The sequence below is a fragment of the Scedosporium apiospermum genome, assembly GCF_000732125.1.
Source record: "Scedosporium apiospermum strain IHEM 14462 chromosome Unknown SEQ_SAPIO_0091, whole genome shotgun sequence".
Classification (NCBI taxonomy): domain Eukaryota; kingdom Fungi; phylum Ascomycota; class Sordariomycetes; order Microascales; family Microascaceae; genus Scedosporium; species Scedosporium apiospermum.
Genome location: NW_015971792.1, coordinates 321,974 through 345,225, shown reverse-complemented (window position 1 = coordinate 345,225; position 23,252 = coordinate 321,974). Strand labels below are relative to the sequence as shown.

The window sequence follows — 23,252 nt, the reverse complement described above, 5'->3', positions numbered from 1 at the left end:
ATCAAGCCGGGACGGTCAAGGACTAGCCATTCAGCCGAGCAGCGGGTTGTACGATCACGCTTCTGATGACTGATTGTACCAGTCTATTATTTTTCTAGTTTAGTATCGTTATTACATGTAGCGATGGCATACCAATCTCGAAACTAATAATCCGATCCGAGAAGTCAAGAGTGGTTAATATCGAGCGATACCTTGGTCTGGCGGAGCGGTTTGCTGGTCGAGGCTGGAGGGGCGTGGCATGTTCTAGAACCGTTTATTGCATCACACTCCAACCCAACATAAAACAAGGCACAAGGCGCTGTGGGTTTAGTTAGCCGCCAGCCGTGAGCTACATACAACGGCCTTCTGTCGCATCCTATGGAAGGCTTCGAAGAGACAAAGATTGGGCGTCTGGAACATGGAGTGCTGGTGTTATTGCAGACTTAACAGAAGCTGGTACCCAGCATTCCACAGCGATGACTCATCAATGCATACAGTGACTCAGCTTGTGTTTCTGCGAGTTGCAAAACCCGGAAGCAGCACTCAAGGCGAGCTTCTCTGCAGCTGGACCTGGATCCGAAAACTTGATTCGGGACCAGGCCCGTCAACGATCGATATTGATCGGTGTCCCTTCGACTTTCCTTTGATTGGTCCGTCCCCGTGGGGCCGTGTTTTTGTCATACGTCCCCCTCACGTGCCATCTGTACCGTTCTAAGTTATTTCGTAGCATAAACAAATTTCTACATTATAAAGAAGTAGATGAGGTATTAACCTCTGGGATATTCTGGTATATTCGGCCTGAACATTTTCAAAGGAGGGAGGAGGCATTAAATAGGGGCATACAATGTATTATATAGGCCCGTAAAAGTGTCCAGCCGTAACTCGAATATTCTGCTTCGTGAATTTCGATGAGAAATTATACTAATTTCTACGAGGTAATTCAAAAACTTTAAATGCCTTGGCCCCTGACAAAGAGTGTTAGAACTCAAGCAGGTCGGAAGCTGAGATTGAGAGGTTGCACAGCCCCCTCGGGCAGTGCAGCGGTGGCGTCCATTAACACCTGACCAGAGTTCGTCGCTCCCAACTTCTCCAATAGCCGCCTTCTACATGGAGGTCTGCTCTACCGACTCCACAGTACCATATATCCCATCGCGTGTACGCAATGCAAAAGCTAGCTAAATAGGGGCGGCTTTAGCTACTTCAGGATGTCAATTGGAGAAGATTCCTGAGCTTGCCCCGAACGCGTGGCTTTCGAGCCCCACATCTGGACGCCCATCATCGCGGAAACCGTACTATCGCGGCTCTACACTCGTCAAAATTTCTTGAATAGACCAAAGGGCGCCGGACTGCTGGACAATGAGCAACGCACCAGCCCGGTCGCTCGTCCCGGGCGCTTCTGAGATAGTGGATGTGGACGATAATACCCTTGACGTCGGCCGAAGCGGGAGTGATAGCCTACATTCCGCAACTGCTTCGTCCGAGAGACGCTCCCCTCCCTCACCTGATTTCGCGAAATCGCTGGTCGACGCACACCGCCGGGGGACACCCACACCTCGGCCAGAAGGTGATAGAGGAGGGAGTGAGAAGAAGAATATGGAACGAATTCCCTCTACTACGACTATAGGGAGCGACCCTGGTTGCTATGGCAGACCGCGCACCGTCAATCGAGACACAAGCAGTTTGCCGGCCGACAGGTCTGAAGAAGATGATGTTTGCCACCCTCTCCAGAATGGGCAGACCAAAGGCAGGCTCTGTATTGACTTCAACTATTTGGAAATCCTTATGACGTCGGAAAAACGTAGGCAGTCTAGTCCTCGCGTTTTCCCTAGTCTCCTACCTACTTCTATTACCTCGAAGAGCCTTCTCAGAGTGTCTGGAGATAGAGATCATACCAATATACAGGCCGGCCAATCCCCTCTAAATGGGGCGGATGCGGGCAACGGCCTCACCGATATATGTCAGGGCCGGGCGGACGCTAGCCGGTTCAGCTTCTTTTCGACCGCTAGAGACTCCACGATCTACGCCGCCGAGTTTGGTGACCTTGCCCCCCCAGGCGAGGATATTAGGCAACTTTTTAGCTTTCCTAAGGAAGACTCTGACGGATTCTGGTGGCTTAATATGGAAAATCCTACTGGAGAAGAGGTTCAAGCTATCTGCAATGCCTTTGGCATCCATCCTCTGACAATCGAGGATATAACCACCCAGGAAAGCCGGGAGAAGTTCGAACTATTCCCGTCTTATTATTTCGCCTGCTTCAGGTCCCCCGGACGGGTGGTTGAAGCTGACGGGATCGATTATACGCCCTTCAACGTGTACGCTGTGGTGTTCCGGGAAGGGACAATCAGCTTCAGCTTTGTACCCAACACCCATGCCTCGCACGTCCGGTCGCGTATGGCGACGCTAAAGGAGCACGTACAACTGAGCAGTGACTGGGTCTGCTACGCGTTGATGTAAGTCTCAATTAATCTTAACTGCGGTATGCGACTCTTCTTGTTCAGCGTCACGGAACTAAAACAGTCGATAGAGATGATATTGTAGACTCCTTTGCGCCTGCTATCGACGAAATTGAACGCAAAACGGACATAATCGAAGACCAGGTATTCACCGCTCGACTAGATGACGACCGGGAGTTCATCCGCAGGACCGACATGGCGCGGAAGGATATCATATGCGTCATGCGCCTGCTCGGCGGCAAAGCGGACGTCCTGCGTTCCTTTATCAAACGCTGCAATGAAGACTACGACCTCGCGCCTCGAATGGACATGGGACTGTATCTCGGCGACATCCAGGACCATGTTATTACCATGACAAATAATCTGATCCACTTCGAGAAGATTATTTCACGCTCCCACAGCAACTATCTGGCCCAACTGTCTATTGATAGCCTTAACCAGGGAGATCGTGCTAATGATCTTCTAAAAAGGGTTACCATCATCGCTGCCCTCTTCATGGCTGGATATCTGATTTTTGTTCTTTTCGGAATGAATGTCCGAGTTCCCTGGCAAGACATTGACAACATAAATGCTTTTCTAGGCATCACGGGTAGTTTTTTCTTATTTGCACTCGTCTGTCTTTTGATCGCGAAGTGGTTGAGGTTATTTTAGATAATACGACGCCTATTCGACAGCGGTCGAGGTAACAAGAGCCGGAAGAAGATTAGCACGGTTGTGGGTAAGAGGCGCTGCACGTCGGGCGCCATGGCGACCATTCAAGGCATTGAGATGGGAACCGCGACGGCATGGTTGCTTCTTGGGAGTAGACCTTCAGCTCTTGACGGCCTGAAATAGTCTAGGAGTGGCTCTAGGACTAGGATAGCTCTGCGCTACGCAGACATGCCGAGGGCGTGATAATGTCGACTCAGTACTATTGAACATCGATGAAGTACAAGTCCCCAGTGCATGGCCAGTTCTCTTGCCAGACGCCATTGCCAAGGAACCGATGGTAGCATCTAGATATCAGTCTATTCCAGATTGATAAAGCACGACGTACTTCTGCCAGTCCTGACCACCCCGGCCTTAATTATTGTGGTCGTGACACTTATATTCTCTAAAGTCACTATTGTCATTGATATTATTAATATTAGTGTAAGCTGTAAGCGGTATATCCTGAGAGTTTGGCATTGTGTCCTGTCACTGCCGCTTTACCTAGATACACACAGTGGTTAATAGCAACAGATGGGGAAAGTTGTCTCAAAGTCGAAAACCTGGGAAGATTTTGGGGGCGGGTCTCTAGAAGGAGTGGGTTGTGAGACCAGGGCGAGGTCGTGTGCGGCTCACTACTACGTAACTCTATTCACCGGCTAAGGGTGATACAACCGTTGTATTGATCCAGCTACTAGATACATGTGCCGACGCATATATCTAAGGAGGAAATATCCCCACCCAACTATAGTAAGGCCCATCCAAGATACTTCACCGGAGGACTTGTTCAAATTTCAACGTAACAATAGCCCGAGAGTGTGCTGCTTCAAGCTAATAAGGTGTCGATATACATCGGTAGAGTGGGCCTAGATAGACAAAGATGGGAGATTCAACCATACATAACATGAACAAAGGAATTTGCAGCATTTTTAGGGTTCTCTACCTCCTATACCCTCCTAGAGATCCGGTCCAATCGCCGTTTAGATCGTGCTTCGATTTAATACGCCGCTGTTAGTGGGGGTGTCGATGCAAACGTACTCGGGCTCTCCTCATTGAGATCACGTTAGGCATCAATAACAATGACGGGAAACGGAAATGCCTGATTCGCTGTATTTGTGCTCCTGGGCCAAGAACCTGCACTGCTCGGAGCCTGGTCCAAAATCTGATCCAAAATCTATGTGGTCCAAAGTCTGGTCCAAATCCAAAACCCGGCCCAGTCCAAAATCTGATCCAAAATCTGGTCCAATAATTGGCGCCTGGGGTGCGTATGAGTTGTCAAGTTGAAATGTCAATTGGATGTACGTTCGATGTACTTCGCTTACACTGCATTTAATCATGTCATAGTATAAACAGCCAGAGCCTCGCCTTACACAATGTAAAACCTCACTGTTGAGAAATTATAAAGGCAGTCGTAAAGTGTCGCAATTTCTCTACTGGACCTCCAATCTCACGGCCGTAAACATTCCCAACAGTTCGTCGGTCACATCATCCAGGACATCCTATTCATCAGATCCCTATCCAAGTTCGACTTGCACTTAGTCCTGCAATCAGGGAGACTCAGACTACCAGGTATCTATCTGAAGACCCGTGGGTTGAGAACAAGAACATTCTTCACCGCCTATACGTACAGGACAAGAAAAAGCTCCCAGAAGTGAAAAGAATCATGGAAACCGAATACGGGTTTCTCTTTGCTCCGTACGCTTCATCTCCTCCGCAGTTCTCTTCCTCGCAAGATTCCCCGAAAGGCGCCCATATACAACAGGAAACCCGGAGTGGAACGCCAATGCATCCACTTTCCTAAACCGGATTCTCGACACTTTGGGCATCACATCCAGCGAGGACCGCTTAGCTGCCCTCCAGCTACTCTGCGGGCAAATTGTCTGGGGCGAGGATTGGCTATTGTTGGCAGGTTGGCAGGTTGGGCCAACTGTTGCCAGATGCCGAAATGACCTCTCGTAGTTCTTAGTTTCCGTGGGAAGAATTTCCCCTTTGGGGAATTTCTTCCGAAAAACAATAACATCGATTTCACCCACAGCTATGTTTCATAGGCCTCCCATGGCGTATCCTTGAGAAGCTTGATCCAAAATCCAGGTACAAGACGAAGCAGACTTGGGCCACTCATCTCTTGCCTGCTTCCATCCTCCTGGGGAAGCCGGAGATATACGGTCCTCTTTTACCCTTTTTGGACGCAGAAAAGGGAATCAAGAGTGGCGGTCACGATGACGATATCAAACAAGTCTTATCGACGAAGAGCTGCGAATTCGGTACTCCTGTCTACGCGGCTATTGTGGGCAATCAGAAAAGGCTGCTGAGGCGACTTATTGCGCACGACACGCCTTTCCTGTGGGCCGCCGCCCACTACGCGCTCCTGGGTGCTGTCCGAGTAGAGGAGACCTCGATGCTGGAATACCTTCTTTCACAAGGCCCACCCCGAAGACGGACCGACCTCACCATCCACAAAGCAATTATCAAAGCTGCCATTCTAAACCGACCCGTCCATGCTCGTATGTTGATCGACCACCTAACGAAGAAAAGACACTCGAGATCCAGGTTGAAATGGGCTATGCAGTGGGGCCTTCACCACGCATGTGTCCATGGCAACCGCGAGCTCGCGGCGCTCTGTATTAGCCATAGCGCCAACCCTGCTCAGACGACTTGGCTCCATCCCGACACTACACCCGAGTACTTGGCAGAGCTAGAACACAGCGAGCCCGGCTGCGAACTTGTCCCTGCGCCAATCTGCATTGCCGCCTGGGCGGGCGACATGGAGCTGCTACAATGGCTTACGACCTACGACGTGCCTCTCGGCCCCGCTATCGATGGTGCTATTTTAGCCGATCGTGCCGACGTCATCAAATTTGTCAATTGATTTACTCCCTATGGTAAGAAAGCTAGAAGAGCCTGGCTCTACGATCTTCATGACGCGGCCCGGGTTGGCGCCCACCGAGTCTTCCGCTACCTTGTGTTCGAGGCCAAGGTCCTCGACCTGGCCGCTGAGTACGAGGCCCCGGATGGGTACATTCTGGACATGATGATCGTCGCTTGCAAATACGGACACATCGAAATCTTTGACGCCATGGTTGAGGCCGGTATTCCGGTTGATCCTCCCGTGCAGCGCCCCGAGTCAGATTGAACCCCCATCTTGGCTGCCCATAGCGCTGATTCTCCCGAGCTTGAAGCTATTAGGAGGAGACTCGAGAGTATGGGCGTGACCCTTCCAGACATAAGTCAATCCTCCTATTGGTCCAGGGTACTTACGCCCGGTACACCACCGGGGCAGCTGAAGGCTAATATGCCCCGCTCGGCCCAGATAGAGTATGTATCGCCAAGTTAAGAGATCTTCCTACAGAGTGCAATCCACGTCAAGGTTGTTGCTAGTATTTTCTCTTCTTCTTCGATGTGCACATAGGATCGAGCTTTGACGGCATACATCTCGGAGTGGCGTTACTAGTAGAGCTATGATATGGTGTTGAGACATCTTCGCTTAGGCGTCTTCCGTCCGAGTCCCTTATAATTCCTCTATCTTCTCCAAGTAGTGATGCATGAGATGGACTAATGGATAGCCAAACAACTTTCGCTGCGAGACACTAGCCTCGGTGGCAAGCACCTTCAAGCCATGGCGTCCTCCAGGTCAGCGTGAACCTTGCGGATATTGTTTCTGGAGGCCCACCTCCGAGAATGCGTAGACACCAAGCCGTGATTTGATATAGTTTACTTGCCCTAGGGGAATAGGATCTCCCTCGTCAATGATATTCAACAACAGGCCGCGTTCTTGTGACTGTCGGTTACTGTATTCACGCACCCTTCCTACGAATACTCACCAAGAAGATCCTTCAAGAGTTTGGTATCTGGCGCCATAGTAGCGGGCTAGATCGCCCAGGAGAGAGTCGATAAGGGATCCAATGCAAGTTAAAAATCCATCAAGGAAAAAAAAATAGTCAAGTACCCGATTGAGTCACTTGCTATATAAATGATCATTAAGCCTTTGTTACACTCGATTCCAAGACCTGTCCTTGACGTCAAGTTCCTCTAGAAGTTTCCCGCCTCGCCATCACACCGCCCGTCCTCCCTCCCTCTGCTCAGCAACATATGCCACACGAACCTGCTCCTCCAAGTCCCTCATAGAATCAGACCACATCTGCCTCGGAAGCTGCCCACCGACCATCTGCGCACTGGAGAGAGATAGAGGAGGCGAAATTCGCTCTCCTTGTGGAGAGGACGGGGACTTTTCGGTGAGCGGATCTGCGTCGGAGGCTGCGAGACGTTTTTTGCGAAAGTACCAGATTCCCGTGAAGATTAGTGCGAAGCCTGCTAGGTAGAAGGAGTTCGTTAGAATGAAGAACATGAAGAAATAGTAAATCTTTGAAATTAAAGCTTTTTACCTGCGACACCAGTCACGATCCCGGTAGTTTGGCCGGCTGTATTGCTTTGCGCGGCCGCATTCGCATCACCAACTTGGGGATCAGCAGGAACGGTAGCGCTAGGGTCTGTTGACGGAAGAGTAGTCGCAGATATGCCTAGGAGGTCGGCCGGTGGAAGGCCGATGTTGGAAAATGTGACCATTGGGGGGAGGAGAGCGACGAGGTTATTGCCGCCGTCATTGGAGATGGCTGGGCTCCCGGTGATTGCGGAGGTCTGAGTTTCGCGAGTTATCGAGGTTGCAGCTGAAGTAGGAGGGGATGGTGATAGAAGTGAGGACGGGACCGTTGTTAAAGTGAGTAGAGGTTGTCCGGTCGAGCTGGGCGCGAAGATGGCGGTGGTGGATGTTTCTTCTTCAGAGTCGGAGGAATCCGAGGATGATGAGGAGTCTTCTCCGTTGGCTCCCTCCGCTTCGGAATCGGAAGAATCTTGCTCCTCGTCATCTGCTTCTACTTCTTCATCCTCGTCCTCATCCTTGCCCTCATCCTCATCTTCAACTAGGAGAGGGCTTATTGATTCCTCATCATCGCCCTCTTCTTCGCAGTCCTCATCGTCTAGCCCGCCTTCGTCATCTGCGTCCTCTCCCTCCTCGCGCAGTCGCAGTATCTGGTCCTGGTACCGCGGCGGTCGGCTGAAACTTCTTTTCCGTCGGTGGTTTTCAGAAAGTAAATCTGCCCGCCGCCGATAGCGAGCTACCTTTTCAGAGTCGGGTGATCGCAGCGCCATCGTAGACATGTAGAAGATGCCAGCGAACAAGTCGACGAAGGTGTAAGCCACGGGGAATTGGATGTAATTAAAAGAAAAGAGCTTTTGGGATAATAATTTTAGGGCTGGGTCGATCACTCTCTGCTCAGAATTTGATATTAATGCTCCCCATTCGCCTTTTTTATTCACAGAAAAGAAAAAAAAATCACAAGGGGAAGATAGATAATAACTTAAAACGAACCAGTCGGATAAAATAGTGTCCGTGATGGGACGGGGCACGTTTGTTTCGAAGATCTCGGCGCAGGGGCTGTTCGTTCGTTTCATGTTCCAGGTTGTTGCCCGACCTCCAGACAAGACTGTCCCCGATTGGCTTTCGGAGCTTTGGGGCATTTCTATTATTAGTTCGAGGCCGAAAAGGGGAAGAGATCGTGTGCTCCCTTTTTTTTCGTTTTCCTTTTCCCCCTTATTCCTTTCGTCTTTCTTTGCCTCCTTCTATCAGTTTGGACTTGGCTTTATAGTTTACTAAACCTGCAGGTCCTCAGTTGCACTAGCAATGAATGCATGGAATACGAAGATTGCCAACCCGAGATAAGAATCCAAATCTCGGATATCCGTAACCTTGTTGCAGATCGCCCGTCCATCACTGGTGATCTATCTAGGGGACAGAAACCCTCCCGCCCTATGGCAAGGTTGTTATGTGAAAAGCCGCGTTACGAGGCCTATCAACCTCGAACGAGTGGTATCGGCACACATCGAGCCGCGATGCCAGCGCCTCAGAAGCAGAACAAGTAGTTATTATATCCATTTGAGTTTTTTTACTCGTACACCGAAACTCGCTAGTGATGTCCGCGGCCTGTCTAATTTACAATTTCCCTCACCTGCAAAACCAAAAGCTAGCATCTCCAGCAACTCAACCAAACACCTCCTTCGCCCAAGGTTCAAACTCATTATCCACCCACGTCGCCAACCTCCTCAACACCGCCAAAATCTTATACATCCCCACCACGCTCCTCGTATTCCCAACAATCAACTCCCCAACAAACTTCATCCTCAGCTCCGCCTCCTCCCACTCGCCGTACGCCCACGAGAGGTACCAATCGTGTCCGACGACCCGGACGACGGGCAACGGCGGGATGTGGGCCCAGGGGGCCAAGTGGCGGATGCGGGCCATCCAGGCCCAGGTCCAGACGGCTACAGGTGGCACGGTGCCGGGAGGGGAAATGGAGGAAGGAGTTGTGGTTTCGATGGGGACGGCAATGAGGCGGGTTTGTAGGGGCGGGTAGGTCGTTTGGTTGATGGAGGGGGAATCGGGGGGTTGCTTACGGACGAAGTTGCAGATGTAGGGATTGGTTTCGAGGGCGATGCAGAAGGAGGGAGCAGCGGGTGGGGAAGGGGTTGTGAGGAGGTCTTGGGGGAGGAAGTCGGGGAGGATGGAGGCAGCGGAACTGGAAAGTTTGAGTTAGCGAAAGGAAGAACAAAGAGACCGGTTGGCGGCCGAGAGGAGATTCTGCCTACGTATTCCAGACCCTGATCTTGGTTCCCAAGGGTAGATTCCTGAATGCCACAGAGAGAAGCGGGTGATGGACGCTGCTGTTCCAGTCGGCTGCCGATGCCCCTGAGATCTGGCATCGTGCTCCTTCGATGACGATCTCGCGAAGATGACTGAGTTCGTACATGGCCGTGCCATCTTGGTGGTGGTAGCCTGTGAGAAGATCGGCCTTCCCAAACCGTTCAAACCTACTCTGCAAATCTTCCTATTTCAGGGCCAAGTCCGTCAGCACACTCACTGATAAACAAGACAAAAAAGTAAGGAAATGAAATGAATCGCACCTTAACAACCTCCGGAATTACTCGTCTCCCCTTGGACATATTATAAACCTCGATATACAACTGCTGCGCCTCCAGCGGCAACTCCTCCGGCCTCAGCGCACAGAGCGTAATGCTCGAGAAAAGCACCTCGGCTTCCTCCTCCTCGTCCCTACTATCCACTGCCCTCCAATCCGCCGATGTTGTCGACGGATGATACATGGTGCTCTTGCTTGGGCCCGATGCCCGGCTCATGAGCGGATCGTCGTGCACCTCATTGAATTCTTTGCCTTTCTTGCCCTTCTTCTTCAAAAATGGGGGTTTCGCATCCGGGAACCTTGCCGGCGGTGGCGGGAATAGGGGGAGGCGCGGACTATGCTGGGGTCGAGGCAGGATGTATGTCGCCGGTGCCGGTTCGACCTCGTCCGCGATTTCTTCGGATGGTTTGAATTTTTGGCGCTCTGAGGGAGGGATATACTCGAAGGGTTCGACGGCGGCGTTATCTGCACCCGCGAACCAGTTTCGCTTCTTGTATCCCTTGGGCCCGTCGTCCCTGGGGGGATTCCAGGGGACGCGTTCGACGTAGTCGTCGTTGTTGTTGTACTCGGTCCCAAAATGACCAGAGTAACCCGCGCCGGTTTCGTCGATGTGGTACGCCGCTGGTTCGTTGTAGGCGTCCAATTCGGCTTCGTAACCGGTTTCTTGCTTCTCAACCTCTTCGGTGTGGTAGCTTGCGGGTTCATCGTTTTCCTTATAATAAGGCGTTTGTTTTTCTTTTTCTTCTTCTTGTCCTTCTTGGGTGCACTCGGCATCGTAATGCGGGGGTTCCTCTTCGTTGCCTTCGGCATCGTATTTTGGCTCCTCGGCATTGTAGAGCCCGGGCTCTTCTTCATTGCCTTCAGCGTCATAGGTTGGCTCCTCAGCAATTTCGACGGGGAGAGCGGGCTCTTCACTACGCTCCATGCCTTTTGGCTCGGGGGATTTAGGTCGGCTGTCCTGGGCTTGCGCCTGTGGTTCCACGCTCGTGGCAGGTTCCGCGTCCGCCAGCACGACGGATTCGGGGCGCTGCGTTGACTCGCTGGGCGGTTTCAAGCCACTTCTGGCTTCGGCGTTGTCCGGATGGGAATCGCCGTTTGCTGAGGCATGCCGTCCCGACTCGGGGACCTGGCTCTCCTCAGCAGGATCAGGGGTGTTGACCACTTGATCGACTGGGGCTTCATCAAGCGCTCCACTGAGCTTCTCAAGGGGCTCTGGAACCTCCACCGGCTCGTAAATGGTAGACGGCGATCCAGGCGCGTACGACTCGTCGGGGTCGTAGCGAGGATCATACGCATCCATCGACGTCTGCCGGTTCTCCTGCGGCTCGTCAACCACCGACTTCTCGGCCGGTTTGAACTCTTGCGCAGCAGCGTCAAACGCGCCCCTCGCCACCTTAATCTCCTTAGGTATCTCTCCAAACCGACTATGAGGAAGTTCGACGGTACGCTCCTGAGTCCGCTTCTTGCCGCGATACTTCCTCGGACCGTCGGACCGCTGCTTCTGCCCTCCGGTCGCCTCTTTGGAACCTCCGTTCCAATTATACTGCAGCTCCATCGTCTCGTCCTCGACTTCCTCGTCCGATTTCTCACTCTCGGACGACATCAGCGAGGGCGGGCGATAGGGCACGCTATCAGGGACGATGGCCAGTGGTAGCTGCCCGAACATAAACGGAGCAGCCCCAGGGTTAAACTGCGCGACTGTAGGGTTGAACTGCGCAGCTCCAGGATTCAGGCCCGGTGGCATTGTATTGTTCCCCATATCCGTTGTTGGCCTCTGCAGAATTTGAGGAGTCGAAGTACCCGCCCGCCCACTCCCACTCCCACTCCCACTCCCACTCCCACTCCCATTCCCATTCCCATTCCCATTCCCATTCCCATTCCAGTTCCCACTTCCAGCCTCCGAAGGCGCCACCGAAGCCGATGACGAGCCGCCCTTCTTGCCCCATCCTCCCCCATCTCCTCCTGCCCCTCGTGGCCCGCCATACTTGCTGCCGTTGTTGTTGCCCTTAGTCCAGGACGGACCACCTTTGGAGCGGGCTGCTTCCTTTTCTTTATCGGCTTCGATCACGGCTCGCCATTTGTCGGCGCCGGAGATGAAGACGGGGTTTTCTTCCGAGACGGTGGGGGAGGGGGAGAGGTGAGGTTTTTTAGGTTTTCGCTTCGACATGTTTTTTTTTGTTTCGTTGGGCCGGTTCGGAAAAGGGGGAAGAGTGGGTTCACCAAGTTCGATCGGTTCTCCGCTTCTACCAGTCCTTTGGTTGTGGGAAATGGGGTTGATATCTCGGGGCGGTTGGATATTGGGCGGGATTTGGGATTGTCCGTTCTGCTCAGGTCCGGGTGACGCGCTTGGAGTCTGGAATGCGCGTAAGGTTGCCCTGGCAAAGTCGGTATATTTTGCCAAGTTTATTAGGGTTTTTTTCTTAGTGTGGGGCGGGAAAGCGGGCAGCTGGACGGAAACGGAATTAAGCTTGGCCGGATTAGGATTGGCTTGCACCTGACTGAGCTGGTCAGAGCTGACAAGAGCTGTCGAGCTCTGTCGAGCTGAGCTTGGGGCTGGCGACAAATGGCAGGAACCACCTGAAGTCCCACCACCGCTGGCGCCTTCCTTCGCTTGAGATTGATGAGATCATCACTTCTGACTTTAAGTCTTCAAGTCTCCAACCCTGCATTGAGGAGTAGCATCTGATACCCACGAACCAAGTATTTCGGATATGCTAGACCTTGCCACGGCGTTTTCCGTCTCTAAGTGGAAGCTCAATTAACTAGACGTCCAAAGGTGCCATTTAAGGAGCACACATAGATGACCGATCCGTCGGCTATGAACTGAAGAATGCAACTCGGAGCCTTGGCAAATCGTTGACAGTACACAAAAATCGAGGACCAGGAGAGTCAGTAGTTGGCTGCGAGAATGGGGTTGGGTGGTTGGGAAGGAGTGAAATCAGCATCTTAATTGATCTCTTTTCTCGGATCGTTCACAGGAGCGGGGCAAAATAACTGAGATGGAACCAAGTGTGATCCTAAGCTTCTTCTTGACCGCCCTTCTTTTCAATATTGGCGCTCTATCAACACTTGTCTGGCGACCCGATTAATTCACTAGAGTTTGACCATCCTCGCCTCCATAGACTCGCCATCACGCGATTCACTGTGTTCTCACCCGTCGGGTGACCTGGGCCCTGCATCTTAGCAAAATCGGGTGCGAGTCGACACGAACTAATCCCACCCGCGTGCTCTCACACTCCCTCCTTCTCACCCGTGTCGACCCAAACATGAATCTCCGCCAAATTGCTCTCACGCTCTGGGCTCTATGTCCATCCCTGACTCCAGATGCCCCTGCGAGTAACCACAGGAAGAAAATAATAATCGACACCGATCTCTTCTCTGATGTCGACGACGTCGGCTCACTCGCCATTGCCAACGTCTTGCACAACTGCCATGTTGCCGGACTAGCCGGTGTCATCATTAACACGCCGTCGAAATACGGCGCGTTGGCCGCCAGTGTCGTCAATACGTACTTTGGTAACCCTGACATACCCATAGCAGCCATCCGCCCATTGACTGAGGAGACATTTGTAGACACCTGGGACTTCCTGTTAGTTGCAGTTCTTGCCCTTCTTTTCAGTTGAATTTTACTTAAGAGTTCTATTCCGAAAATACGAAAACTAACAATGCTGACGGATCCTCCAGCCGAGGCGAATATGCCTCAAGATTAGCTTACAACTGGCCCCGGTCTCTCAACGATTCATCCACCACCCCAACTCCAACCTCTCTCTACCGCTCCATCTTATCCTCATCGAAAGACCACAGCGTAACCCTCATCTCCCTCGGCATCCTCACCAACCTCGCCGCATTGCTCAGGACCCCTTCGGATTCAGTCTCCCCCCTCGCCGGCCCAGCCCTCATCTCCGCAAAGGTGAAAGAGCTCGTCATCATGGGAGGCCAGTACCCCTCCGGTCGAGAGTTCAACTTCGCTGGCATCGACCCCGAGTCCACGCACCACGTCGTCAACAACTGGCCCCGGGACGTGCCCGTCACCTACGTCGGGTTCGAACTCGGTAGGGACGTCTTCTCCGGCGCGGCTCTGGCGACGGACGCGCCGCCGGACTCGCCTGTGCGGGCAGCGTACGAGTGGTACGTTGGTCGGTGTAGCACCATTAGAGAGTCGTGGGATCCGATAGCGACGCTGTACGGGATTCTAGGGCTTGATGATTCAGGACGTGCTGGGTTGGGGGTCAGGAGGGTTTTTGAATATGCTAATGAAATTGGGTATAATGAAGTTGCGTTGGATGGCTCGAATGCGTGGGTTAATGATTCGATGATTTCCAACCAGCACTGGCTAAAGTTGGTAGACGGGGTGACGAATGTGAGTGTTGCAAGGCTGCTAGATCAATTCTATGTCTATGATCCTTTGGATAAAAGTTGTACATTTACGAGCTAGATGGTGGATCTTAGTGAGCTACATAAAATACAAGAGCCTTTGCCTTTCTCCTTATTCTACTGCGTCCTAGTTACAAGGTGCCATAAATGCTGAAAGATCAATTCGATCAAAGCTAGGGCAATGCAGGTATTAGTTGCCATCGACAGTTTTAGACAGACTCGAGCATAGTTTATCAACTCCGCTTTGCGGATCAAACTAGCAATGAGCAGAAATAGCAAGGCCGAAAATAGCCGAAAATAGTGTAACGGAACCCAAATCTGATGTAGTGATAGTGATGACCACCTGGGCCTCGATCTCACGTGACACGATTCAGTCTTTGCTTGATCAGGCCCGGCTCAGTTTCGGCTAATTGAACTTCGGCATCTCGCTAGTAGATCTTGCCAATTCGACAAGGAGCCAAAAAGCGTCCGTTCCTCGGAGAGAAAGAGAAAATTGATTAGGGAGAATAACTTATCGATGCAAGATAGGTCCCGGCCCTTCCTGCCAAACAGGGGCATCTCCCGAAGAGGTTTGAGTCCAATAGGACTCCGGGCCGACTCAAAATTCCACCTCCGTCTTGGCCGGGCTAGAAATTTGACCATCCTGAGACGTGAACATAGAATCCTCTCATGATTCAGCGAGAGAAGCACTGAGGTCTACGTGAAGGAGAACAAATGCGCCAGCATAAGATTAAAAGGGACAATGTCAGTTATTCAATTAATTTACCAACTTAAAAAGATCATTCATTCACGTAGGGACGGAACTGGATTTCTCCACTGATAACTATTGTCGGGTGCTCCGGGCTCTGCATTTCATGGCCAGTGATACCCCGTTATCGTTCACGCAAATTTCTATCTAAGCATTCTCAGAGTGAACCGGCCCGTCAGCGGTCAAGAAGTCGAAGTCACAGCCCTTGTGCGCTTGATTTACATTCCTCTCATACAAGCCCCGATACCCACGAAGCGTCTTCCTGGTTATCCACGAATCTCGCCCCTTTGCCTTTCCCTTCTCCTTCTTCTTCTGGACCTCGATCCTCCTCTCGATTTCAGCCTGGTCCACCTCTAGGCGCAACACCCTCTCAGCAACATTGCAAGTAATAAAGTCGCCGTCCTGCACGATTCCCAAGACGGAGTCAGGATCCGCTGACTCAGGCGAGACATGTAGTACAATCGTGCCACCCGCCGTTCCGCTCATACGACCGTCACTTATCCGCAGCATATCAGTGACACCTTGCTTTCCAAGTTTTCTGGGAATTGGGATCATGCCAGCTTCAGGCATTCCTGGATTACCCACAGGTCCGATATTCTGCAGCACGAGGATCGAATCTGGCGTCACATCTAGGTCATCCGAGTCGATGCGGGCGCTAAGGTCTCGGCTGTTTTTGAATACGCAGGCCTGGCCGCGGTGATCGAGGAGGCGCTTATCCTTGGATGCGCTGGCTTTAATAACTGCGCCGTGAGGGGCTAGGTTGCCATATAGAACTGCTAAGCTAGATCGTTCATATAAGGGGTCGTCTAGTGGGCGGATAATATGTCGGGAATAGTCAAAAGCCTGGAAGGGCGTTTGGTCGAGTAGCTCCCCGAGGGTCTGACCTGTATATACCCGCGCGTTCAAATAGAGTAAAGGACGTAAGGTATGCATCAGCGCAAGCATGCCTCCTGCATTGTGGAAATCTGTCATATAGTTGTCCCCACTGGGCTTGAGGTCTACCAATAGTGGCGTCTTGGTTCCTATCTCATCAAAGGTCTTAAGGGTAATGCGGCCCTTTACATCCGGATGGCGATTAATTATGGCCATGAGATGTATAATGGCATTAGTGCTTCCCCCAATGGCCTGTAGCACGATGATGGCATTTATGAAGTTTTCGTAGGCGAGAAGTTTTTGCGGTTTGAAGCCCTCTGTATCTTGGAGAATTCCAACAGCATTCTTGCCTGTCTCCTCAGCCACCCGGAGTCTCGCAGAGGACACAGCTGGACTAGTAGCCCCCGCCTTCAGGTCGATGAGGCCGAGGCCAGCAGTAATGCAGGCCATAGTACTTGCAGTGCCCATAACCCCACAGGTGCCAGCTGTAGGCGCAAGTTCCTTGTTGATGTCCGTAATATCCTCGATATCAATATCTCCCGCACGGTACTTGGCCCAGTTGTTTCTGCAATCAGTGCAAGCGCCAACTCGAATACCCTTTACAGACCCGGGCATCATGGGGCCTGTTATCAGGGGTAAGAAAGGCTTGTTTGCGGAAATGCCTCCCATCAACTGGGCAGGTACAGTTTTGTCGCAGCCGCCAATCATGATGACCGCATCCACAGGCTGTGCCTTGACCATTTCCTCAGTATCCATGCTCATAAGGTTTCGCAGATACATGCTTGTTGGGTTGGAGAAACTCTCGTGAATGCTAATGGTAGGGAATTCCATGGGAAGCCCGCCTGCCAGCAGGACGCCGCGCTTCGCGGCCTCAATTAACTGGGGCACCTGGCCATGACAAGGGTTGAAAGCTGAAAATGTGTTGATGATGCCGATAATTGGCTTGCTGAGGGATTCGTCTGTATATCCTAGGGCATTGATGAAGACTTTTCGGAGGAATAAACTGAAGTGGGTGTCGCCGTAGCCAGGCAGATTGGATCGCAGGCCGCCCTGTTCAGCCGAAATGGGTCTGTTAAGGTCATAATCAGGATTGATTGTTGATTCTCCCTGGGCGCCGCCGTTGGAGGCTGATTCCTCCATTGTTTTGTAATTCTTCGAGTTTTGTTTCCCTCGTCCTGTAGGTTTGTGCTTAATCAAGTTCCTTGAATTGTATGCTCTTCCAATTCCAGACTGTAGAGAACGAACGACAGCGTTTATGCGGGGTGTACGAAGTAGCATCGAAAAGTATACCACCATATTAGTGCGTCCTGACGTGACCTTTTGGAGTGGTTGTGAATAGCTCGCTATTAATAGACCGCGTTTCTCAGCGGGGTTTGCTGGTCGGGGAATTTATTCCCGCAGGCGTCTTGCGGTATTGTTCGGAGCGGAGTGACGGGGCCGCTATCCGCTTGTCAGAACGAGTGGGATTCGATTAGCAAAGAACGAACGAGAATGGCGCTATATTTTTTTTTTCTCACTCCGCGATACCCTATCTAGAAGAGCAAGGATCGACTGAGAAATTAGTCTTGCGGCATTCCGGTCAAGGTTCCCTTCAAGGTGAGGCCCTCTCATTTGTTTGTACGATCCAGTCTCCACGTAAGACCATTCCCCGGCTCTTGCCTCCTCAATAAATCGCTTTATCGGCGTGCTCTGTCACTGTTATCGTTCAGATTTGATGTCATCTCATCTTCTAGTGCTATGCAGTAGCGTTTTCACTCATCGTTGTTTCCTGCTAGTATTGATGTAACATCTGCTCATCTGGACGCATGACATATTGAAACCGAGCCATTCAAAGTCCACATGTCGCAGTTGCCTAAAAGGCATATTTACGCATTTGCGCACGGCATACAAACTTGATACACTTCAACATACTGCCAACACTAGAGAGCTTCTTGTAGAGATTCCACGATTCCGGAGTCCTGTATATCTCTATCTATTTCGTTGGCCATATGCTTTCTTGAATCGGGTGTGCGGGAACGTGAGGGATCTCAGGAGACTAGGAAAGTGCGGTCTAGCTCTCTTCTATTTATTGTAGAAAGTAAGGTGTTGCGCTGCGGAAGACCTTACCCCCTCACGATTAAGGGTCTGCCCCGGTGCTCCAGCTTTGGTCTGAGAATGGCTCCAATACCGGGGAAGGGTCAATCCTTGATGAGAATGGTAAAGCCGGTGGTGGAATACAAAAATCTCGGTACCTGGGCTCTAATTCAGCAGAGGGGACTTTATATTTCCTAGGGCTGTAAAAGCACTCGCATGAAGTGACCACAATGTGATTGTTGCGACTCAAAGAACGAAATGCATTGAATTTGATGCTAAAGCAGCTGATAACTGAAGCAAGAGGGAGGGCTCATAAAGCCGATTGAACCGCCAATGCAATATTTGGTATCCCAGTTCAGGTTGACTTTAATGATGATCTATTCTACAGCTTACCTCGCCCGTTGACACGGGTCATTTTCTCCGCCCCAGGCCAAGCCCCAAGCCCACCGCCGCCCATCTCGAACACTCTCGCAGCCTTCAGCACACCAAGGTCATCCCAGCGCTTGCCGACCAGCTGCATTCCTACCGGCAATTTACTTTCACCGTCGCATGCCGTCGCCCAGCCGCAAGGAACGCTCAAAGCCGGGTGTCCAGTGGCGTTGAACTGGCACGTATTGTTCATCGCCCCCAGCGCCAACATCGCCTTATCCAGAACCGTGCTGCCGCCCTCCGAGACACGCCTCATATCCGGGTGCGGCGGCGCAACCGTCGGAGCAGTCGGAGTCACGACGATGTCGAACTCCTCTAAGACCTCGTCGTACGCCTTGCGCATCTGCAGCACATGGCGGTGCGCTTTTGCCTGGATCGTTGGGCTGAACCTCTCTGCGAGCATCGTCTCGCCAAAGATGACGTGTATTACTGCTGGGTTGTGGTGTGTGAGGAGGTCGAACATTTCCTGATCTGGTGGCCACCGTGGTGTCCAGTGAGGTAGGCTATGCGTCAGGATATCGGGAACGCGTCCTCCCATCCCGAGTAACCCTAGGTTGTTCCGGCACGAGGCCGTCCAGATTGATGGACCGATAAGGTGCATTGGCACCGATACTTCGGAGACTATCGCGCCGGCGGCGGTAAAGTGCGTGAAAGCTGCCTCACGTACCACGGACGCTACCTCGGGGGATGTGTGGGGGGATATCAAAGACTCGCTGATAACTCCGATTCGAAGCGGTCGCCCTCGCTGCTTTTGCTCTTGAATTAACACAGAAGGGGTGAATTGTCGTAGTTCGTCGTAATACGGCTGGACGTTGTTTCTGAGGGGCGTCTTGGGGCCCATTCGCCCGTCCAGTCCATCATAGCCCGCGATCGCCTGCAGGAGCAACGCGATGTCATCCAACTTCACGGCCAGTGGCCCAGCGTGGTCGATCATGGGATGTAAACCCGCGATACCCGTATAGGGTACCAAGCCGTGCGTCGGCTTCAACCCGTACACGCCGCAGTACGCCGCAGGGACTCGGATAGACCCGGCCTGGTCTCCGCCAAGGGCCATGCCCACGTCATCTCCTGAACCGTGGAGTCCGGGGACTCCCGCTTGCCTCGCAAGTCGGAGGCCTAGGAGGCATGCTGCACCGCTACTGCTTCCGCCGGCGTTGAAGCCTCTGAGCCATGGGTTGTGGACGGGTCCGTTAGCCGATGTGTATGACATGGGGGTCAACGAGTAGTTTTCGCATGTTGCCGTTCCAGCAATGGTCGCTCCATTGTCGAGAAGCCGCTTGACCACTGACGCGTCAATGGGCGAAAGGGGGTACTTGTTGCTGCCTTTCCTAATCAACTGAGGGAAAGTACCGCAAGTGTAAGGAACGCCCCCGACAGACATGTTATCCTTGACTATGACCCTTCTGCCCTTGAGTAAAGTCGAGGATGGATTCACAGAGACAAGATTTGTTCTGTGGCTCCATGCGTTCATGTCATTGTTTTGTGGGCGAGGCCGAGCGTATGCTCGAGTCCCTCCAATTGTGGGTGTAGGCAACAACCTCTCGTCAACATAATCGGGCAAGGCTTCAACAGTTGTAGCCGTGAGTTCTGCCGATTGCAGAACTGCTAAATAGCCTTCAATATCGTGGTCGGGGATTGTGATGTTATTTTTAGCTGCCACACGTCGAAGCAATTCGACGTTGACGCTCGTCCTGTTTTGGCCGTCAGTCCTTTTGCCTCTTTCATCTGGAGGCTGGAAGATGACCACTCACTCGCAACCTCTCTCCAATGCTACGAGAGACATCGTTTCCAGATAATGAGGCCTTCTACGGCCTTACCTTTGGACTAGAGACTTGCCCTGTACGTATAGTAAGCTATGGCAATCTAGCTACAGCTAAATGGTCAATGATGATTCGAATCGCCGCATCCCTATGTGAACTATCCTTCCGCTTTAAGTGCACTTGAGATCGGATACTCTGCCGAATGGAGCCTAGTCATCGGCTACAAGATTTGTGGGGGGTGGGCCTTCTGTTAATCTCGTTAAGGCAACGGACTTAAGATTCCGTTCCAGTGTAGCTGCGGACATTTAGTCCCGAAGAGCGCGGAGCGGACGGCCCCTCCACATAGCCCCAGTCGTCACCCGAACCGGGCTGTTGGATCCGCCGATTATTAGAATCTTTAAGCTAAGGATGAGAAGCCAATTAATCGGCCGAGGTTTGGAAACAAGGGAGTATACGCATCTTGGTACTCGGGATTTGATTTCGGTTTCAATTGCTTAGCGAGCTGCTTGATCTGGTGACCTCTAATTTACATGCTAAAATCGTTCCCTTGATAAAAATCGAATAGTGGCTGATAGTCACTAAACATGCCCTCCATTGTCTGGGAAAGGTCGGAGTTGAAGGGATTAGGTGCCCTGAAGAGTGACGCTAGATCCTCTCCGTTGATATACGTATCAACCCACGGGAAATCGGAGTTAACGGTCGGCGCTCCCATCTCGTCATGGCCCCCAGAAAGAGCCTGCTGTTCGTGATACCCAGTATGCATCGTGGGATCATCAATTACCGTCGTTGATGGCGCATATGGATCCGTCTGAGCGCCGGAATCCGCTGCTACCCTGGTCTGAGTCTGTTGTTGTGTCGACCGCAAGGTAACTAGCCAGCGAATGGTGGCCGCGGTCAAATTGTTAAGAGAGTCGCGACAGCGCCTCGCGTCCACCCAATGCTCCCCGGCGGCACTAAGCAGATTGGACGCCGCCACCATAGTTTGCGTGAGAGAATCAATCTCGGTCTTTAGCGCCAGCTTGCGCACCATCCAGGTGCAGTAGAGGATGATGATGGCGCTAAGACAGATCGAGTGGATGCTTGTCCACGAATACGACATCCTATCGGAGTTGTACAGCTCCTTCCACAGGCGGATGGTAGCCTCGGCGCTCTGGTAGCAGTGCGTCAGCGAGTCTTTGCTCGGCGACCGGATCCGCGGCGTCGGGCGGAACAGGAGCATGACCATCTCATGGTATCTGATTTCGCAGAGAACCGATAGGTGTTTGCTTTCGTCTCCGAAAGTTGGGAAGGACCGGCGAATAGCTACCAGACGATCGTAGAGGCCGTTTTGCCAAGCTTCCACGTCTGGAATTCGAGGGTACGTGTGCTGCGGCGCGTTGGGCGAAATGCTGTGCAGCGTGTACATTATTTCTGAGTTCACTAGGGCGAGCTTGAAATGAACTACAGCGCATGCGATGGCTCCCGGACTGTTATCAGTAGCGTGCGGCGATGATTGATTGTCGCTGTATTTTCTTAATGCGTCAAGTTCGTGGTCTTCGAGGCCATGCGGCAGCTGGTGTAGACTTAGCATATTATGGCTCACGGCTCTAGTTATGGAGAAGGAAAGGTCGGTGATTTTTCAGTAATACCTACCCTGAGGTCACAGGCTTCATCCCTCAAGCCGACCGGTCTTCCCAATGTGGTGGCAATGATTCTATCCATAGAAAACACGACCCAGAATACCCTGGTCCGCATCTCACGTTCAAAAGCGTCGACCGGTTGGCCGGTTGCGAGGTCCTGTTGCAAGCCGAGATCTAGCACAGCGGCCAGGCACTGGTAATTGAGATACCAAGGGTTGATTCCCAAGAAGCGACTGTGCAAGGTGAGCATAGATATCAGTAGTAAACATTGAACTCCCTCAGTCGAGCTCTGGAAGTCAATCTCGTCCGTATATTCCATGGCCGCGGCACAAAGGCCCTCTCCACTAAATGGAATTCTTAGGCGTCGTGATAAGATGATGGCCGAGATAGCCAAAACCATCATCACTTGGAACTTGACGGCTTTGCTCACTGCTGGCGTGTCACCATCATACAGTTTCTCAAGCGCACGGAAGTGACTATGCTGATGCAGGAACGGATATCGAGGGTGTACCTGTTCAAAATAAATCAAGGAGAGCTGAACTGCTTGCTCCTTAGACTCAGGTAGGGCAGACGGTCCGATCGCGAACATCGACCGGCACCTCGTCTCTGCCGTCGTCTCATCAGACTGACTCGTCCCCCCCGGGTTATAGCGGTTACCGGCCCGATCCGCACGATCGAGAACCAATTTTGCAATTGAAAACCCGCTTGATGGTCCTACATACTTGTTTACCCCGGCCGACAAAGGTATCATCCCCATCTCGTGCGCAATATCGCCAGAAATCTGTCGTCCCATCGACCCTCCGTGAGGCGTCGACGAGGTATCCGGTGTCAGTGGTAATAGAGGACCGCCTCCACCGCCATCAGAACTAGATGGTCGTGTATGTGCCCCTGGAGCTGGCGTTGCCACCGAGGACTGCAGAATCTCTTGTTCGGCAGGTCCATCAGGATTTCTTAACACTGCCGCATGTTCATCACCCAGATCCGTAACGTCGATGTCTGGGCATCGTTCGCGCAGAAATTTAAGTAGGCGCCTGTTTTGCTCCTGCAACCTTATAGCTTCCCTAGATTTTTTTTCCTATAATTTTAGCACCAACGATCCGACCATTAACGCACCCTCTCGTGTAGGATCACAAACCTCCTGGGTATGCTGGGACCCTGCCACGTCGTTTTACCATCCACACAGTCAGTACGCGCCCGTTGGCAGGCGGAACACTTTGGCAATACGCCATCACACTTCCAGCCAAGCCAGCATTAGCCTTTTCTGTGAATACTGCTGCTGCTGCAAGAGA

General features: G+C 52.1%; 6 protein-coding genes and 1 pseudogene across 6 annotated transcripts; 3 read left to right on the top strand and 4 right to left on the bottom strand.

Moving 5' to 3' along the window:
* Positions 1-1,335: 1,335 nt before the first annotated feature.
* On the top strand, positions 1,336-3,266 carry SAPIO_CDS4310 (Uncharacterized protein; the record flags this gene model as incomplete). Its single annotated transcript, XM_016786888.1, has 3 exons — positions 1,336-2,429; positions 2,504-2,966; positions 3,084-3,266. 3 exons carry the CDS (start codon positions 1,336-1,338, stop codon positions 3,264-3,266), a joined length of 1,740 nt encoding a protein of 579 aa, XP_016643490.1.
* A 1,516-nt stretch (positions 3,267-4,782) lies between these two features.
* SAPIO_CDS4309 (uncharacterized protein) lies at positions 4,783-6,252 on the top strand (the record flags this gene model as incomplete). The annotated part of the gene is made up of 4 exons (XM_016786887.1): positions 4,783-4,814; positions 4,955-5,028; positions 5,168-5,941; positions 6,011-6,252. 4 exons carry the CDS (start codon positions 4,783-4,785, stop codon positions 6,250-6,252), a joined length of 1,122 nt encoding a protein of 373 aa, XP_016643489.1.
* Positions 6,253-7,170: 918 nt separating this feature from the next.
* SAPIO_CDS4308 (uncharacterized protein) lies at positions 7,171-8,567 on the bottom strand (the record flags this gene model as incomplete). The annotated part of the gene is made up of 3 exons (XM_016786886.1): positions 7,171-7,430; positions 7,502-8,169; positions 8,485-8,567. The coding sequence occupies 3 exons, from the start codon at positions 8,565-8,567 to the stop codon at positions 7,171-7,173; spliced, it is 1,011 nt and encodes a 336-aa protein (XP_016643488.1).
* Positions 8,568-9,153: 586 nt separating this feature from the next.
* Positions 9,154-12,254, bottom strand: SAPIO_CDS4307 (uncharacterized protein; the record flags this gene model as incomplete). Its single annotated transcript, XM_016786885.1, has 3 exons — positions 9,154-9,688; positions 9,759-9,997; positions 10,074-12,254. 3 exons carry the CDS (start codon positions 12,252-12,254, stop codon positions 9,154-9,156), a joined length of 2,955 nt encoding a protein of 984 aa, XP_016643487.1.
* Positions 12,255-13,353: 1,099 nt separating this feature from the next.
* Positions 13,354-14,608, top strand: SAPIO_CDS4306 (uncharacterized protein; the record flags this gene model as incomplete). The annotated part of the gene is made up of 3 exons (XM_016786884.1): positions 13,354-13,676; positions 13,772-14,215; positions 14,593-14,608. The coding sequence occupies 3 exons, from the start codon at positions 13,354-13,356 to the stop codon at positions 14,606-14,608; spliced, it is 783 nt and encodes a 260-aa protein (XP_016643486.1).
* A 748-nt stretch (positions 14,609-15,356) lies between these two features.
* Positions 15,357-17,222, bottom strand: SAPIO_CDS4305 (annotated as a pseudogene; the record flags this gene model as incomplete).
* A 1,315-nt stretch (positions 17,223-18,537) lies between these two features.
* SAPIO_CDS4304 (uncharacterized protein) lies at positions 18,538-22,282 on the bottom strand (the record flags this gene model as incomplete). Its single annotated transcript, XM_016786883.1, has 3 exons — positions 18,538-20,275; positions 20,875-21,896; positions 21,977-22,282. The coding sequence occupies 3 exons, from the start codon at positions 22,280-22,282 to the stop codon at positions 18,538-18,540; spliced, it is 3,066 nt and encodes a 1,021-aa protein (XP_016643485.1).
* Between the last annotated feature and the right edge of the window lie 970 nt (positions 22,283-23,252).